Raw genomic sequence first — 18,201 nt, 5'->3', positions numbered from 1 at the left:
GTTAGGCGCCGTTATTTCATTTGTTTACTTAGGACCATGAACAAATATGTATAGTAACTGAAAATAATAATGCACCTTTCTCTATGATTATTCATGCTTACTTTCTTTCATTCAAACCTGATACTCGTCTCACAGGACGTTGTCATCACAGCCTCGCTGGAAGAATAGAGGTTTATTCCAAAACAACACGGTTAATGCTGGTGGATACATAAACACTAATAGCCGCAATAAATCAATATTTATTATTACCAGAGGATGAAATGACTAGTAATGTGAAAGGAAATGGTGACAGTAATGAACCCACAGAGAACAAGCCGCACACCTCCGTTCCTCCTCTTTATGGAGGAATGAAATGCCTCAGCGCAGTGATTCAGTTCTCCGTTCTGCAACAATCAACCACATCTCAGCGACATAATATTAATATATTAGAACTATTAGAAACACACAATAGTGTCAGTTGCCTACTCATCATGGAAGTCCTGATATATGTAAAGTGCATTTACAACTAAAAGTCTGCTCTGTGATACCCTCTCTCTCTCTCTCTCTCTCTCTCTCTCTCTCTCTCTCTCTCTCTCTCTCTCTCTCTCTCTCTCAGAGGGCAGCAACAGCAGCCATGAGTCTCGGGTGGGGCTGGTCGGCGGCGTGGACAGGGAGAAGAGGACGGTCATCCCTCTGGCTGTCGTCTCCACTCTCACCATCCTGTGTCTGCTGGTACTGGTGGGCATACTCGTCTACTGGAGGTACACACACACACACAAACACACACACACACACGGTCAATATCTGTCTAGAGCAACGTCCCCAGTGTACTTGATTTAGATTCTGATGCGTTTGTGTCACAGAAACTGTGTCCAGTCGGCTAATTTCTATCCAGATGACAATGTGTCACCTAAAGTCATATCGGTGCCATCAACGCCCCTGCTGCTGGCCACTGGTAACACACACACACACACACACACACACACACACAGCCATGGGACTTAATTACATTGTCACGGTGATATCGAACTGTTCGTCTCTTTTGTTCCAGACGGTCACGAGCCGCTGACGGTGAAGCAGTTTGTGAAGCACGTCATGGAGCTGCACGCCGCCAACACCTTCTCCAAGGAGTTCGAGGTGTGTGGAGTGTGACTAATTAAGAGTGTTTGAGTTCATCAAAATGTCTGTGAACTGTCCCCCACGAGGGGAACATGAGCTGCCACACGACAGTAGATCGATACACGACCTGAGGTCCTGCTGGTGAAGGCGTAGCCAGCACAGAATAAAGGGATCCCTTAGATTCAGTTCATGTGTACAAGGAGACAGTCCACCGTTTGTCAAAGCTCCTTACTGCTCCTCCATACCTCTTATTAACGTCATGTTCTCCAGGGGTCTCATTTAGCACAGCGATAATGTGTAACTTCCATGCAACATGATGCAGGAAGAGTGTTTGCTACTAACCCCGGCCGTGCTACCCGCTTCTCATCCCAGTCTCCAAAGTCACAATACACGAGACAGGACTTCAAATGCAATAGGGAGGGTTTGATCGGTAAAACTTCCTGTTTTCCAAGTTTATATTGAATGTGAAACAAGGTTTTTGAAATGTCTCACGTGCAGTATTGACATGTTTTAATGTTGTTGCATATCGTAGGACAGCTTGTGGATGAGTTTCAACAATAACCACATCTGCATGACATCCGTCACCTGTTTCCTAGCATGAACCTCCTGAGTAACACACACAGATAGGATAGGAACCTCCTTGTTACATTACATCAGTCTCCAGAGTCTTAGAAGGAGCTTTTGGGCCGAGCAAAGCCTCCTATTCACACACAAGCATTTAAGGGTAAATGCAATATTATTTTTTACAGTGTAGAATAAAAGGCCATGGCTAACAAAAAGTCCACCGCTCAGTTGGGAACATCGGCGCATTTCCCCCTTGGCCCCGCCTCTCTGTGTGTATCTGAACCCCATATTCCTGGACCTGCACTGACTCCCTGTCTGTCTGTCTGTCTGTCTGTCTGTCCCGCCCCCCCTTCCCACTCTCCTTTCACCACCTCCACCACCATCGTCGTGCTTTCTGCATCCTCACCACCCTCCATTAGATTGTCAAAGAATCCTATGAGGTAAGACCGCTGCAGCATCACCCCTAACCGGCCGTAGAGGTTGTTTCTTTTTCTTTCTCCAACTCTAGAAAATGACAGCTTTGTCTCTAAGAAATTCTCCTTGTTGACAAACTAGTCAGCTTGTATACAGAGTCTTCTGTATTTCACATGTGGTATTCAATGTAAAGATGTTTGCTTGTAAAAGATTGCCTTTTGGATTTAAACGTGCGCAAACATGAGGTTCACATACTTCACATTACAGCCAAAGACACTCACAGTAGAAGTGGCATTTTATATATTTAGTTAATCCATATTTAGAGTCATTTATAACAATGAAATAGGAATGAAAACCCTACCGTCCCTGCTTGTTGTCCCACATGTGTACTGTATGAGTCTTTAATACAGGGCACATACAGGAGCATCAGTCTCCAGCGTAGATCCACAGACTGTACACAAGAAGTGGACCTTTGCTTTGTGAACTGTCTTTTGGGAGCCGTGTCTGCGGCCATCTTGGTTTTTGGCCGTTGCCGTTTGTTTTTTTTCTAACCAGAAGTGATGCGAGAGGATGAAGCTGAATACAACTGGAATAAGACATTTATTAGGGGACCAAAACGTTCCAGTTGCCTTTTAATGAAGTGGAAACACACGGTGAAAAGGTAAAAGGGCAAAAACACGGATAACTCCCAAACAACTCTGTGATCTGTCAATCACAAGGTAGCCCCGCCCTGAAGCATACCCTGCTTTATGGTCTATTTGACTCTAAAAGGATCATAATTTATGAAATGAACATAATGCTGTGAGAAGTAGGGTCAGCTTCGTATAGACTTCTATACAGTCTGACTTCTTTTGGTAACAAGAGGAGATGCCCCCTGCTGGTCATTAGACAAAATGCAACCAGAAGTTGCCGCCTGCATAAATCATAAATCATGTCCCTTCTTCCTTTATATTAGGTTTATAAGCCAATGCGATGTGTTATTCTCACACAAAATGATCATGTCTTTCACCTAAATCCTTAATCCTAGTTACAGCTGTATTCACAAGAATGTCTCTGCTTGTTTTGTCTTCACTGTAGACTCTTGACTATTGCACTGAAACACGACAGACAACTCCAGACAGATAGAGACAAGTGGAAAGCAAAAGCATGTTTCTTCCTCTGAGCGACTGACCTGACGTCTTGTGTGTGTTTGTGTTGGTTTCAGGAGGTGCAGGCGTGCACAGTGGACATGGGCATCACTACCGACAGCTCCAATCACCCCAACAACAAATGCAAGAACAGATACATCAACATCCTGGCCTGTACGTCACCGCTCAACATGACCACAGTTCAACATTCATGATTGTAACAGCCAGCAGTGATGAAGCTCATTAACTCTTTCCTCTCCCAGATGACCACAGTAGAGTCAAACTCTCCAACAGTTTGGACAGAGATGGGAAATGCGGAGACTACATCAACGCTAACTTCGTAGACGTAAGTATGTTTTTGAGTCTTCTCCATCATTGTAGGAAATGTGCTGTGCGGCCCGTCCGGCGTTTCCTTTACGCCGCGGCGGTTTCCTCTGCAGGGTTACGAGCGAACGAGGGCGTACATCGCGGCTCAGGGGCCGCTCAGATCGGGCAGGGAGGACTTCTGGAGGATGATCTGGCAGCAGAATATCGGAGTCATCGTCATGATCACCAACCTCAAGGAGAAAGGACGGGTAGGAAGGACTCTGCGGCCGCAAATACACTCCAGCTGCCTGCAGTATGTTTGTTCTCACCGTTAGTTGTAGAGCCCACTAGAGTCATGACATGTAATGTAGAGAAGATGCTGGATTTTGGCAATTGTTTGCTGCTTGTAGAGTTTTGAAAAGTTGGTTAGTTTGAAAGTAAAAATCTCAAGTTGATATTGATGCCTTTTCTATTTCATGTAACCTAAAACAAGATGCTTGGATGAACCTTAAAATGAACGTTATTTAGAGTCAAAGCTCTCTGATCTATTAAAGGAAATACACAGGAAGTGTCAAACTACTAACAGGGTAGAAACCCCTCATTCAATTAGAGGGTTTAAGTTTCAATGTCAGCTTTTAAAGCAGTTTCACCTGATTCTTTAGTCACTTTGGAAAACATGTCAGCAAACAGCTGCTTTCATTTACACATTCAGCCGATGATGACATGAAAGATAAAGATGGTAAAACGTAGGTGAGGGGATCTCAGCATCTCATAATCAGCCGACAGGAGAAACCAGACCTCGGCTTTATTCCATCATCTACTAAATGTCGTCTTTCCACAGACAAAATGTGACCAGTACTGGCCGCAGGAGAGCCAGGAAGAATACGGCGCGTACCAGGTGACCCAGAAGAGCAGCAAGACCCTCGCTTACTACACACTGCGGACATTCACCGTCAGAGATACCTCAAATAAGGTACAGCACACACACACACACACACACACACTAGCCCTCTTTTTCCTTCCAACACACTCATACTCCAACAAACACTGGCTTCGTATCATCTCTGGTCCTCCAGGCGTGTCAGAGGAGAGTTGAACACACCGTCCTCCATTACCACTACACCCAGTGGCCAGACATGGGCGTCCCAGAATACACTCTGCCTCTGCTGTCCTTCATCAGAGCGTCGTCCCGGGCGAGGACACAAGAGATGGGACCCGTTCTGGTCCACTGCAGGTGTGTATTAGTATTTCAGATATGCCGCGCACTGAATCGATGTGTTTGACAGGTGTTGTGTGTCACAGTGCCGGCGTAGGAAGGACAGGAACCTACATAGTGATCGACAGCATGCTGCAGCAGATCCACGATCAGGGAACGGTGAACGTTCTCGGTTTCCTGAAACACGTCCGGACGCAGAGGAACTTCCTGGTTCAGACGGAGGTAAGCGAACTGACACGAGAGCCATGTACTTCTTTCTGTCTTTGTGAGGACACTCATCAAAAGGAAATACACTCGATTCTAACCTGAACTTTAAAATCAAGTCCAAACCCTCAAACAGGAATTTGAAGTTCTGACTCAAAGTGAGGACCAGACAAAATGTCCTCACTTACCGGATGTCTAAAACTACAACGGGTCCTCACAAAGATAGCTGTACAAGTACAAACACACACACACACACACACACACTCATCAGGTTCCTCAATGCGCATCCAGCCGATCTTAACCGTGTGTTTCTCCCGTCGCTCTCCTGCAGGAGCAGTACGTCTTCATCCATGACACTCTGGTGGAGGCCATATTGAGCCGTGGCACCTCAGTGACCTCTGACCTCCTGCACACCTACGTGTCTGACCTCCTGACCCCGGGGGCGTCGGGCAGGACGCGCATGGACAAACAGTTCAAGGTACAGCTTGCCCCCCCACCCCCCGCCACGTGTTTATAAGCCTCGGCTTTGCACTCTTGTTGGTCCTCTTTGTGTATTCAGCCACATCACTGTCATGCAGGTGTAAACATTGAATGTTGCAAATGTCATCAGCTCGTTTTGTCGCGTTTCAGTTGATCAGTCAGCGCCAGGCGAAGCACGCCGACTACAGCACCGCCCTGAGAGACGGCAACGCCGAGAGGAACAGAGCCAGAGCTCTGATGCCTGGTGAGTTGGTTCAAACCCACAAAGAGACACGTGGAAGCTTTGTTATGTTTCATCCACACCGCGTTCAAAAAGGACACATGCACCTTTTAAAGGAACCGTGTTTTAGGGACCTCAGAATGATCCGTTTGTAGCTGTACGTGGAGCGGTCCTCTTCTTGGAGTCGACCGCCACATTTCTGGAGGTGGGGGTCGGTTCTCTCACCAGTGAGGTGGATATGAGCTCATGTCTCTGTGTGTTTGTACAGTGGAAAGATCAAGAGTGTGTCTGGCCGCTTCAGAGGGGAACTCCACCGGGTTCATCAACGCCTCCTACGTCATGGTGAGACCACTGGGAGCTCTTTGCCGGTTCATGTTTTATGCAAGGGCACTTCAACGCAGCATGTTGTCGTCGTTTGACTGCCGCTGCTCTCACAGGGACATCGCCACAGTAAGCAGTTCATCGTGAGCCAGACTCCTCTGAGCAGCACGGTAGCAGACTTCTGGAGGATGGTCTGGGAGCACGGCACGCAAACTGTTGTGCGTCTGCCAGACACACACTTTCAGGTATAACACACACACACACACGCTTACAGAACTTATTCAATGAGTATAAACATACAATCTGACATGTTTTCCTGTTCATGTCAGAATCAGAGTGAAGACATTTACTGGCCCGTTAAAGACCAGCCAATGAGCTTCGAGGGTTTCTCTGTGTCATATTTGGGGGAGGAGCATGTGTGTCTGTCCAACGACGAGAGACTGTTGGTGCAGGACTTTGTAGTGGAGTCTCCACAGGTAACACACACACACACACACACAAACACACACACACACACACACACACACACACACACACACACATTATTCTGTGTCTTACAGTATATGTATAAATATGTGTTACATATGTATATGTAAGACACTGTAAGACATATGTTGTGTGTTTTTCCCTCTACTTCTGTGTAGTCTGTGTTGGAGGTGCGTCAGTACAGCGCCACCTGCTGGCCCAACCCAGACAGTCCCATCAGGAACAGTTTTGATCTGGTCAGCGCGGTGCGAGAGCACAGCGGACATTCGTACACGCCCACGATCATACACGATCCGTGAGTATTACAACGACAGCATCATGTGTCATGTGACACTTTCTTTGCAAGGGTAAATCTATATGTGTGTGTGTGTGTGTGTGTGTGTGTGTGTGTGTGTGTGTGTAGGTTGGGAGGTGCTACATCAGGGCTGTTCTGTGCCCTCACCACCTTGTCCAGTCAGCTGGAGGAGGAAGGAGCAGTAGACGTTTACCAGGTGGCTCGGATGACCAACCTCATGCGGCCCGGTGTTTTTAATGACATAGTAAGCTCACACACAATAATACGCTCAATGCTTTCTCTCCGTCACCACTTCATGATCTCTAAAATGACACTTAAGTAAGCAACTCCCGCCACTAACCAATGACATTCCTAAGAATTTAGATTAAAAAAAGGATCAGGTAGGAGGATTTTCTTCCTTCTTTTTTTACAATAAAAGATGGTTGAGTCTTGATTGAGCGTCTCGCCCCACAGGAGCAGTACCAGTACCTGTACCGAGCTGTGCTGAGTCTGGTGAGCAGCCAGGAAGACCAGAGAGCCCTGCAGAGCCCAGAAACCAACGGGTCTGTACCACTGGGCCAGACGAACATCGCTGAGAGCCTGGAGTCACTCATGTAGACACACACACACACACACACTAAACATACACACATGTCACAGACATCATACAAGCACACACACCGCCGTGGTGACTGAGGGTTGGCCTGACAGGAGATGATCGTCTCTGTGGCTCTGAGCGTGTGTCAGACGTGAACCCTCATGTCACGTCTGACATGAGGGTTCACGTCTGACATGAGGGTGTCAGACGTGAACCCTCATGTCAGACGTGAACCCTCATGTCAGACGTGAACCCTCGTGTCAGACGTGAACCCTCATGTCAGACGTGAACCCTCGTGTCAGACGTGAACCCTCATGTCAGACGTGAACCCTCGTGTCAGATGTGAACCCTCGTGTCAGACGTGAACCCTCGTGTCAGACGTGAACCCTCGTGTCAGACGTGAACCCTCGTGTCAGACGTGAACCCTCATGTCAGACGTGAACCCTCATGTCAGACGTGAACCCTCGTGTCAGACGTGAACCCTCATGTCAGACGTGAACCCTCATGTCAGACGTGAACCCTCATGTCAGACGTGAACCCTCGTGTCAGACGTGAACCCTCATGTCAGACGTGAACCCTCGTGTCAGACGTGAACCCTCATGTCAGACGTGAACCCTCGTGTCAGACGTGAACCCTCATGTCAGACGTGAACCCTCGTGTCAGACGTGAACCCTCATGTCAGACGTGAATCCTCGTGTCAGACGTGAACCTTCGTGTCAGACGTGAACCCTCATGTCAGACGTGAACCTTCGTGTCAGACGTGAACCTTCATGTCAAACGTGAACCTTCGTGTCAGACGTGAGCCCTCATGTCAGACGTGAACCCTCATGTCAGACGTGAACCCTCGTGTCAGAGGAAGTGACCCAACCAGGCCAAGACATGACTCGTCCTTTCAAAGAGAAACGGTACCACTTTCTTATTCGGCAATTTATAAATGATTTATGTTTAGTTCTCTTCTGATACCACTTTACTAATGCTTTATAGTCCTGCAGAAGCCCTGAGAAGCCCATGTTCTTTGTCTCCATAGTTTTCTTTCAGTGTGTGTGACATAACAACAGGTGACATGAGGTGTTGCTGGAATAATCTTCCTAGATTTCTTCATTATTTGCATCTGTGAAAACAGGTTGTATTAAAATGTTTTGGTTTATGAATTTCTTAGTTTTTTGTTGTTGTTGCAACACTCGTTTAGGCCACAAGAGGCTCAAACTGAAGCTGTCATGTTTCCATGCACGCTAAACACAAGGTACATACAAGCTGTGATAGGAAGTGATGTCATTCTTTTGGCACTGAAGGTATTTTAATCGACGGTAATCTTAGTCAGCACTTCATCCTCAGAGTATTACAAACAAACATCACAGGTCACACATCATTTTTCTCCCTTTCCTCTCAGGGCTTCTGTATCGATCAGGTAAAAGTATTTAACCCTCTTCTGATTGGTCAGACAGCTCTTCCATTCAGAGCATTTGTACCTTCATTCTTGAGGCGTATTAGGAAGTGAACACCTGATGAGCATTTATTAATGAACTACCACAAACTATAACGGTGGTTTAACAGAGTAGAAAGAATGAAAACACTCCAGTAACTGATCTGTAAAGCATAAGTAAATGATGTCGTAACCGTTAATGAAGCCATTAGTTATAATTCTTTTCTGAGGGAGGTTCATTATTAGGAAGTGGGACCAATATTTCATTGGAAATTATTTTTCTGAATAACAAAAGGAGTCACCTTTTAAATTACAATAACATAACTACTTTAATTCAAAACTTCTATTGTAATCTTTCTTTGGCATGTATTTCTTTTTGTCTTTTTTTTCATTGCTCTCTTGTCTTCTAAAAGACAAAAATGAATATGAATAGAAATAGAAATTGGCAAACAGGCAAAATTAAAATAGAAACAAATACAAATTACATACAAATAAAGGTAGAATAGGATGACTTAAGGGTAAGAAAAGGGAAGTGATGTAGAAAATGACAATCTCCTACACTCTTGTTTTCCTACATATTTCATGCACCGCACATAAACCTGCAGATTGTGAGGCTCAACCCACCACGTATCCTTATGGAGAGTAATATTTTCATTCACCAAAATCTCCTCCGGCCTGACTCGTGACGTACATTGTCGGCTGTGGGAGTTGTGCGTTCGTGTCTGGTTGCTCCGGCTCCGTGGTCTCTGGTCTCTGGTACCCGTGCCTTGTGTAGTTCATGTTATTGTACTTTAAACCTGTTTTGATACAACAACTGTGTGACTAATATGCCAAAATAATGATCTGTGATTTTTGTTTTTTCTATTTTCTATTGCGCTTGTTACTTTCATATGTCGAAGTCAGAGAGGAGGCCAAAAGTCGGATGTTTTGTAGAAGATGCATTCTGGGATTTAGATGGTATTCCACACCGTGTCTGTCTGAGGAGCGACGGAGAGCTGCAGCTCGACTTTGTGTCAGTTCACTACGACGGCGTATGAGGCCAATGTAGGTTAATATCTATATTATAATAATGACGGAGCTGGGGGAGGAGGGGAATAGTTTCCAAGATTAATGTTGGGATACAACTTAGTAAATTGATGAGGCAAACAAATTAACAAGAAATTCTCTGTAAATATTTCCCCAGACTATAACGTCAAATTGTACTTTAGAAAACAGACTGATTTGAGTTTTGTTTCTCTGAAATTTGATTTTTCTTCTCTTATAAATTTACCACTTTAACATATGAGTTTTCCCAGAGTATTACCTCCCTCCCTCGGCGCTGAAATTTCTTCTTCTTTGCCCTACAATGGTCCAAATACGCCGTCGTGGTTTACGATGCATTCCAGTGGTTTTCTAGATGTTGAGGAAACATGAAGACCTCTCATTGCAACAGAGCACTCCAGCGTTTCAGTCAGCCGTCACAGCGTCAGTTCAGCCGTCAGCTGAGAGCGCTGTCAGACATTTAGCGCTCAGACGTCGAGACACATCAGTGGAAAAACAAACCGCCCAACGAGCCGATCCACCTCGGCCCGGAGGTGGCGTTCAGAAGCCGAGAGGCGGGACTTCCTCTGCATCCCGGTGCCACTCGCTACGACTGTTTCCTTCCCGAGCGAGTCCAAGCGCGCCCACTGTCGGACACGATCGATCAACCCCTAAACCCTTTTCAAACAATGTTGCGGCTTCTGTGCGAGTCTTTTGAGCGTCCACCCGGCACCCCGCTTAGAGCACATCTGGGGATGCAAAATGGCACAAACCATCGAGGCCACTGCGACTGTGATTCCCACCAGATCTTTCTGTGTAAATATCCCTGAAGACATCAAAAGGCCAAATTCCTGTATGTTTATACTGTACCTCTATATATTTTCTATTTTACTATATAAAAAAGTGATTTTCTAGTCATTTACACATATACAGTATAACTGTGTGGATTCAATTTGATAATTTTAGCCTGGAAATATTGATCATGTTTATAGTTTTAATGGAATGTTATCTCTTTTTATCTTTACGATCACAGTAGCAGCTTAATGTCTATACCTTTATCTCCAGCCATAAACTGGTGCAGTGTGTAAATAGCAACACCGACCTTGTGTATGATTTTGAATTTCTTTCTTTTTCCAGGAGGGAAACATGAATAAAATGTTCTCGTTTAGACCAAACTTATCTCTTCATTTCATTAAACGCTCTCGAGCACATAACCACACAGGTTTATCATGATTTTATTAATATTATAATACACATTATTGCATGGTCTCTCCTGTACATGACACCATAGTAAAGACGGACCGAAGTTAAATAATCAATGCACCACCATGAAAGGTTCACAAAGATGGAGTCCAAACCAAAAATATATATTTCTATATAATCATATTAATGTTTGTCATGACACATATTATACTGTAGCAGTCCCGTGAGATAAAGTGTATATAGTGCATTAAGAATAAACCTCGTTATGCACTGAGGTTATGAGGACTCATACTGGGGAGAATCTTTTACTATTTCTAGAAAAAAAAAGCAAGTCAAGCATTTAAAACCTCAAGCAGACGTCATCCCTCGCTTTCCTAATGATGTTCATGTTTGTAGTGGTTTTGTTTCCATGCAATCTGTATTTAAGATCATATCACATTACAGATGCGTTCTTTTATTTTGCATTACAACTCTCTTTGTTTTAAACAAACTGCACGAGGAGAAGAAAAGCCTCTCGACCTCCATCACCTGAGTCAGATGTGCTGCGATAAGAGACGAGGTTGAGAACTGGATGTCAAACTTAAAACACACGGCTTCTTACATACATTTTAATTATTTCTGATCATATAAAATGATTAGTTTATGGCAATAAGTTCACTGTTGACCGCATCAACTTTATTGTCCCGCCTCTTCAGTCGTCTGTCATCACAGAAAGCTGTGAGCACCGCCTGAAAGAGACTCGTCATTGTTTTATTATCTATGTCTATTTTTGACATGAAGTAAAGTCATCGAAACTTACTGGAGAAGATAAACCTCAAAGGGGCGGGGCCAAACAACCATGTGGTTTTGTCTTGCGATCCTCGTACGTCTGATTTTATCAGGGAAGAAGACGAACTCTGAATAAAATGATCTCCATGTTGCTACTTGTGGAAGTCTGGAAGCTCAATCCGCCTCAGCTGTCTTTGTCTCTTTGATTATACATGAATATAGTAAGACATGATCTGATGGCACGTAGAGATGGTAGAATGCAGTGTGTGTGTGTGTGTGTGTGTGTGTGTGTGTGTGTGTGTGTGTGTGTGTGTGTGTGTGTGTGTGATGAATCATCCTGCTGCCTGATGACAGTACTCTGTAACATACCCATCATATCGCCTGTGACAATACATATTAACGACCGTAAGTTCTCAAATAAAAGCCATGAAACAAAGTTATTGCTAGTACCTATATTACAAAGACTGTCATGGAAAATTCAGCACTGCATTAATTCTGTCCGTAAAATGTATTTTTCATTGTACTTTCTCAAGAAAACTGTTGGGAAACATCACTTCTTTCAAAATAAAAGCCTTGTGGTGGCGCGACAGGATTCTGCCCGCCCTGAACCGCTGGACATTGTTTTAATGTTTGGAAATGTTAGTTTGGCCACGGTGACTGTTTACGTACGCTCGAGGAGACGCCTGAAGAAAGAACAACTGCTTCTCACTGAAGCTGAGCTGAAGTCTGCTGCGTTAGCTCCGCCTGCCGCTGCAGATGCTACGGAAAATCTTATTGAACGAGTCAAATAGGACTCTTGGGCCATTCTTTGAGAATTTATGGCGTACAATTTGTTTAATAACTAAACATTACATGATAAATTACACAAAAAGCGAGGTTAAAATATGTAGTCTTGTGCAATACACCGAGTGCAAATGCAAGCAATAGAGGCATGAAAATACTTAAATATATCTCTTTGTATATAATATATAATTTTGGGAGAATAGCTACATCGTCTACTTTATCTAAAATGCTACAGCACCACAACTTCCACCTGTTTCAAGCCGCGAGGAGGAACTCTCTTTTCATTGGCTCATTCACACACATCCTAAAGTGATGGAGACGAACTCCAGTCCTGAAAAAACCTTGACCTGCTTTGTTATTGCGTTTGGGAGAAAACGTTGTCGGCACGGTGCTCTGTAGTATTAAAATGTCATGTTTTATAGCTTCTTATGACTTAAAATCTTTTTACATTTAGCACTTTTTTAAAAGAGAGGAAGGGAGAGCGGCTCAAGACGTCCACGAGGCATCTGCCAACAAGATGGAATACTGAGGCGTCGCATTCGGCCACGCAGAGCTCTCGTTTCCTTGTCTGTGTGTGTACGTGTGTGTGTGTGCGAGTGTGTTTGTGTGTGTGTGTGTGTGTGTACACGTGTGTGTGTGTGTGTGTGCGCTCTCCCACAGACTGTTCTCTCTTCCTGTCTGCAGCCTTAATTTCCCTGACAGCCCTGTTGAGACACAGAGGAGAAATTAGTCAGCAGTATAAAGCCCTGAATTAGGCTGTGTGTGTGTGTGTGTGTGTGTGTGTGTGTGTGTGTGCGTGTGTGTATGTGTGTGTGTGTGTGTGTGTGTGTGTGTGTGTGTGTGTGTGTGTGTGTGTGTCCTTACAGAGTTGGTTCGTTTGCGTTTCCAGCAGTCTGGGTTGATTCTTTTCTGTTCGTCTGCGAGGGCTTTGGCCTGCGTGGTGAACGTCCGTCTCTCCGTCTCTCGCATTTTCTTCCACCGCTCACCGAGGAGGACGCTAATCGCTCTGCAACACACACACACACACACACACACACACACACACACACACACAGATTACCTTACAACTAAACATTAACACAGCGGCTCCGCAGCACACATGCAGACATGGGGCTCACCCACCTGTTGTCCTTGCCCGGGTACATCCGAGTGTACTCCACCCGGAACTTCTTGGCAAACAGCATGAAGGCGTTCATTGGCCGCTTGCACCTCGTGGCCGTGGCGTTGTTGCTTCCTGCCGCGCCGGCTTGCTGGCTTTTGGTTGGCTTTTGATGAGGAGAGTGACCGGGGCCGTCTGTTTTGAAGCAGAGACACAGGTTTTCTTTTCTTTTCTCTTATGAAATGCATCCTCTGTCTCGCTCCAGTAAGATTGTATTTTGTTCAGCAAACCGAACGCTGCTGTTCTCGATGCTCGTGCTCCTCCACACAGGTGAGCGTCTTCAAACAGGAGGTGTACCTTGTGACGGCTCTCTGTCTGGAGAAGCGGCTCCCCCGCTGGACTGCGAGGCGCGCCGCCTCCTCGCCATGCTGCTCAGCACGTAAACCGCAGACGAGTCCAGAGGAGTGAAATCATAACTGAGGAAGACACACGTGTAAAAAAAAAGAAAAGAAGAAGGTATTTCACCATTTTGCTGCTCTGGGATGTGGAACAGGTTTTACCTCCTGAATGTGTCAAAGACCAGCGAGTTGTCGGTGTGTTTGGCGTCTCTGTGTCCCGGAGGGAGGCACACGTCTCCCACCTCCATTTCATAGCACGGTATCCCATAACGCACCACGGTCAAGCTCGGGTGAAATGACGACCAGCCTGACGGAAAGCAAGGCGGAGAGTGTGAAAAAAAGGGGCGTCGCTCTATCGACGGTTGCAGTGAGAGTTTTCTCGCCATCGCTCCTACCTTTCTGTTTCACGTAGAAGGGGTGGTCGAGTTGGCAGCGGGCGGTCATGGCAGCATGTCCGAATGCGCCGGGGTCAAAGGTCAGCTGAAGGACGGCCTGACCGGACAGCACAGTCTCTGAGTGCTTCACCAGCTGCAGACCCTCGAAGCCGTAACTCTGCAAAAGAGTCATTACATCCAGTTAAGGATCATCTTATTCTACTTAAAGGTGCAGTGTGGCAGTAGAGCTGAAGCACTGCATGTTTCACACTGTACCTCCAGACCCGCCGCTGCTGTTTAACCTACACTGACACAAGTGATGGGAGCGTGCGGCCGCGAGCTGCTCGCACAACCACAACGTACCTTCAGAGACCCGGACCGCTCCTCATCACCAGAGTCTTCCTCGGACGAGTCCAGGCCCTCCACGTCCTGCCACTCCACGTTGGAGCCGCGGTGGAAACGCAGACGAGTGCCTGGCGGCGGAAAACAGATGCTCTGAGATAAAAACGATAGGCTCCAATACAAACTCACATTTATGTCTTTGGAGGAGCAGAAAGAAAGAAAAAGTGAGGTCGCAGCAAAAGAGTGTCTGTGTGTGTGTGTGTGTGCGTGTGTGTGTACCTTTGAGGAAGCAGTGCCAGGCCGTGGGTGGACAGGAGAAGCTCCAGCCCATGTCTTCCTCATCAGACAGAGAGGATCTGGTCGACACCGCAGAACCACATTCACTGCTCTTCTGTGGAAACACGCAGCGCTTGTCAGGCACGACTCAGGGATTTAACAGCTGCCAAAGAGTTTGAACAAACACCACAAGAACCCGTTGTTGCCCCGCTGAGTCAAACGTAATAACAGATGCAGGTTTTTTGTTGTTGTTGTATTTCTTCTCCAGAAACTGTGTGTGTGATTCATGATGAAGCGTGAACACAAGCTCTAACCCTGGTGCGCCGGCGCTCTCTGGCGGGACCTCTGGGGGGCGTCGGGGGCAGAGGGGGAGGAGGCCGGGCGTAGGAATGTAGGTTGCTGCTGGTGCTGGAGAGGCGGGCCGGAGAGGAGCTGAAAACGACACAGACTCATGAGCGGAAAGGAGGCTCACAGCAACACGTAGGGAGGACTTGTAGTGAGCTGGGAAGGACAGAGGAGACGCAAAGGAACCTGCAAAGACGGTGTGAGCTCGCCGATTTAGAAGCGGTGGCGTTCCTGTGAGTGCAGATAAAAACTTCACCATTCCCTCAGTATGGTCCGAGAGCCTTTTTTACTTTTTACATTGCGTGTCATGTAGCCCCGTTACACATCTGTTTTTGTTTCATTTTGGGGTGTACTGTCCCTTTAAGACAGATTAAATTAAAAAAATGTACAAGTCAGAATTATTGTATTCAACATTTTTGATAATGTGTAATATTATAAATGATGTTAGTTCTTCAACAGAGTGATATGCCTCTCACCGAGGGGCGGGACTTAAAAGTGCATCATCAAATTACTAAAACGATGTGTTAATTATCTTTTAAATACGTCTTTGTCCTGTAACATGGTGGGGGAGATGCATTACAACCACACGTTCGGTGCCGTATTCCCGCTCCTCCTGGATAGCCTCTGGGCTTCAGGGCGTGGCAGCCTACCTGCTGACGGGCGGCTCTGGCAGCAGCGGGCTCTGAGGTCCGGTGGCGATGTGAGCCAGCTGGGTCAGCCAGTGTGTGTCCGGAGGCTGAGCGCGCGCATGCCGCTCCTGGTGCGACACGCCCACGTCCAGCTGGTAGACGCCGGGCGTCGCTGGCTCCGCCTCCTCCCGAACCTCCTGCAGGTCTGGAAGGTCGTCTAGGAGGAGAAAACGTACGGCGTGTTGGATAGAAGAAGAAAACAAAGTGGTCCGCATGCTGGTGTCTTGTGTACCGTATTCCATGTAGCTGTCGCTGGTGGGGAAGCCGGGGGAGGAGGAGAGGCGCTCCTCACAGCGCAGCAGGTCATGTGACTGGTCCACATCTGTGTCCATCATCACTTCTGAAGGTAACGCCAGACAAACGACAGCAGAGGAAGCACACTTGACTTCAATTACAGGATATACTTTGTTTAAATGTCACAGCATTTTTTTTATTTCATCAAAGATGAATGAGTCCTTTAAAAAAGCTAATATTACCACCTATTACATATTACATTGACGTAGTGATTAACTGAGTAGAATTAGTGTGGACAGTAAGGCTTAAACACATGAGATGGCTCAAATCTAAAATCCCCTCAAGGCCAATAAATAAAAATAGTGTTTTCAGAATTTATTCCCAAGCCAATAGTCTAGTCTGCTTATTATTCTTATAGTATGCATATAAATAGTAAGTTATTGCCTATTTATAATTATTAGTATAGAGCACAGCTTTAGCAAAGCCAGAGATAAGCCTGCCAGCTCTATAATGTATCTTTCCAAAAGATTTGTTTAAAAAAAAAAAAAAAACTAATGACGTCATCATGGTCGCTACACATTTCGGTGGAATGCCCGTGCACAAACAGAAATAGCAGACCAGTGGGAGTCCCTCCGCCCCTTTAAGAGCGCGGACATGCGCGTGCACTGCGCGCGCCGCTGCGTGCTTACCTGCATGTCCGCCCTCGGGCTCTGAATGCCGCGCGCTCTGACGCTGGCGGTCACCGGGCAGCACAGCAGGGGTCACCAGCTCCCAGACCATCGCGTCACGGGAACTGAAACGGACAACAAGTCTCACTTCATGAGCCCCGTGTTTTTATTTAGTCATTATTATTTTTATGTAAATTATCAACTTAAATGGTAGTAAATATATCTTACAGGTGAAGCGAAACAGCATTACCAGACTCCCATAAGTACACACACACACACGTATATACACGCACGCGCGCACAGACGCACGCGCGCTTACAGGAACTTGATCCTCCAATGAGCCGCAACGTATGGGCTCTACATGGCCGGGGTGACGTAAAGGAGACATAGGGTGACACAAGGTAACACGGGGCTGTTATCTAATAATACACCGAGGCACATCCTCGGAGCTCCAGTCGATCTCGCGCTTCCCTTTCTTTTGGATATTATTGGATTCAACACGGCGAAATATTTTGATGCGAACACGTAAACATGATAAGAGCGTGTCCCAGTCTTATCTATGTCACAATGTTCTCGTCATGTGACTCCCCTCTTGTTGATAAACTTTTTAGATCCTGCACGCATGCGCACCTAAAGGCCCATTCATTCAATGGAGAGCAGGGCAGCGATAATACGTCTGAACTAAGTAGTTCACAATAAGTACAAAACAACCACACGGACATAAACCCTTTACGCTGACTGGCGTGACGTCACCGGCGGTTACTAAATACCGCGGCTGCCCACGTCCTCACGCGACGATGAACGTTTTTGGTGTTTTCACACAAAGTCCCGTTGAAAAAAAAAATGTTGCAAGTTACGTCGACGAAAACGAAAAAAGAAAAGAGTGAAAAAGAGAAGAAGAAAGCGTTCGTGTCCGTGTTTCAGCAGCCACGTACACGAGCCAGTGAGAGTCGGGCTGTGTGGGGAAGAGAGAAACACATTTAAATACAGTAACACGGACGGGCCATTATGTTGCGCAAATGCAGCGAGAACAAAACAACTGCCGTCAACAATGAAGCTCCACGGAGAGCGCGCAGAAACTGCTTTTATGGCGAAAAGTACGCGTTGTCAGTTCCACGCTGTTAGTCGCGCGCCAAGTTCGGGGGGAAATCCTCCAATTGGCGTTATTACTTGTCAAATTCGACGCTTTAAAACCCACAAATGATTTCAATGAAGTTAACTTAACTCACCCAAACAGTCGCCTTGTACGGGAAAGGAGGCGGGTATAAACA

The 18,201-nt window shown here is 46.2% G+C and overlaps 2 protein-coding genes across 4 annotated transcripts in view; one reads left to right on the top strand and one right to left on the bottom strand.

The window, feature by feature from the left end:
• The window catches only part of LOC137791285 (receptor-type tyrosine-protein phosphatase zeta-like), a 56,727-nt gene extending 45,741 nt beyond the window's left edge, over positions 1-10,986 (top strand). Inside the window, exons 15-32 of one of the 2 annotated variants that reach the window (XM_068586072.1) lie at positions 596-740; positions 843-934; positions 1,031-1,116; positions 2,082-2,102; positions 3,281-3,377; positions 3,467-3,549; positions 3,644-3,778; positions 4,351-4,482; positions 4,586-4,743; positions 4,812-4,947; positions 5,261-5,407; positions 5,560-5,653; positions 5,898-5,971; positions 6,067-6,195; positions 6,280-6,426; positions 6,595-6,731; positions 6,840-6,975; positions 7,185-10,986. In XM_068586072.1, coding sequence (XP_068442173.1) covers positions 596-740; positions 843-934; positions 1,031-1,116; positions 2,082-2,102; positions 3,281-3,377; positions 3,467-3,549; positions 3,644-3,778; positions 4,351-4,482; positions 4,586-4,743; positions 4,812-4,947; positions 5,261-5,407; positions 5,560-5,653; positions 5,898-5,971; positions 6,067-6,195; positions 6,280-6,426; positions 6,595-6,731; positions 6,840-6,975; positions 7,185-7,328 — 2,093 coding nt within the window. In that variant the 3' untranslated portion in view covers positions 7,329-10,986. The remainder of the gene's footprint in view (positions 1-595; positions 741-842; positions 935-1,030; positions 1,117-2,081; positions 2,103-3,280; positions 3,378-3,466; positions 3,550-3,643; positions 3,779-4,350; positions 4,483-4,585; positions 4,744-4,811; positions 4,948-5,260; positions 5,408-5,559; positions 5,654-5,897; positions 5,972-6,066; positions 6,196-6,279; positions 6,427-6,594; positions 6,732-6,839; positions 6,976-7,184) is intronic. The other variant, XM_068586073.1, reaches the window with a different exon arrangement.
• A 618-nt stretch (positions 10,987-11,604) lies between these two features.
• Positions 11,605-17,475, bottom strand: LOC137791286 (HMG box-containing protein 1-like). 2 transcript variants are annotated; one of them, XM_068586074.1, is made up of 13 exons: positions 17,159-17,475; positions 16,952-17,055; positions 16,261-16,368; positions 15,990-16,185; positions 15,309-15,426; positions 14,998-15,109; positions 14,740-14,849; positions 14,398-14,554; positions 14,165-14,309; positions 13,962-14,080; positions 13,628-13,799; positions 13,370-13,511; positions 11,605-13,209 (listed from the first exon to the last, which is right to left on the bottom strand). In XM_068586074.1, exons 2-13 carry the CDS (start codon positions 17,040-17,042, stop codon positions 13,192-13,194), a joined length of 1,488 nt encoding a protein of 495 aa, XP_068442175.1. In that variant the 5' UTR covers positions 17,043-17,055; positions 17,159-17,475; the 3' UTR covers positions 11,605-13,191. The 2 variants fall into 2 exon arrangements, with proteins under 2 accessions (XP_068442175.1, XP_068442176.1); XM_068586075.1 differs by having other exon boundaries at positions 16,261-16,365.
• Between the last annotated feature and the right edge of the window lie 726 nt (positions 17,476-18,201).

The sequence above is a fragment of the Clinocottus analis genome, unplaced genomic scaffold, assembly GCF_023055335.1.
Source record: "Clinocottus analis isolate CAN_PGR_092001 unplaced genomic scaffold, fCliAna1.0.p SCAF_20, whole genome shotgun sequence".
Classification (NCBI taxonomy): domain Eukaryota; kingdom Metazoa; phylum Chordata; class Actinopteri; order Perciformes; family Cottidae; genus Clinocottus; species Clinocottus analis.
Note: the sequence above shows the minus strand (reverse complement) of the source record. Positions and strands in the feature narration are given on the sequence as shown.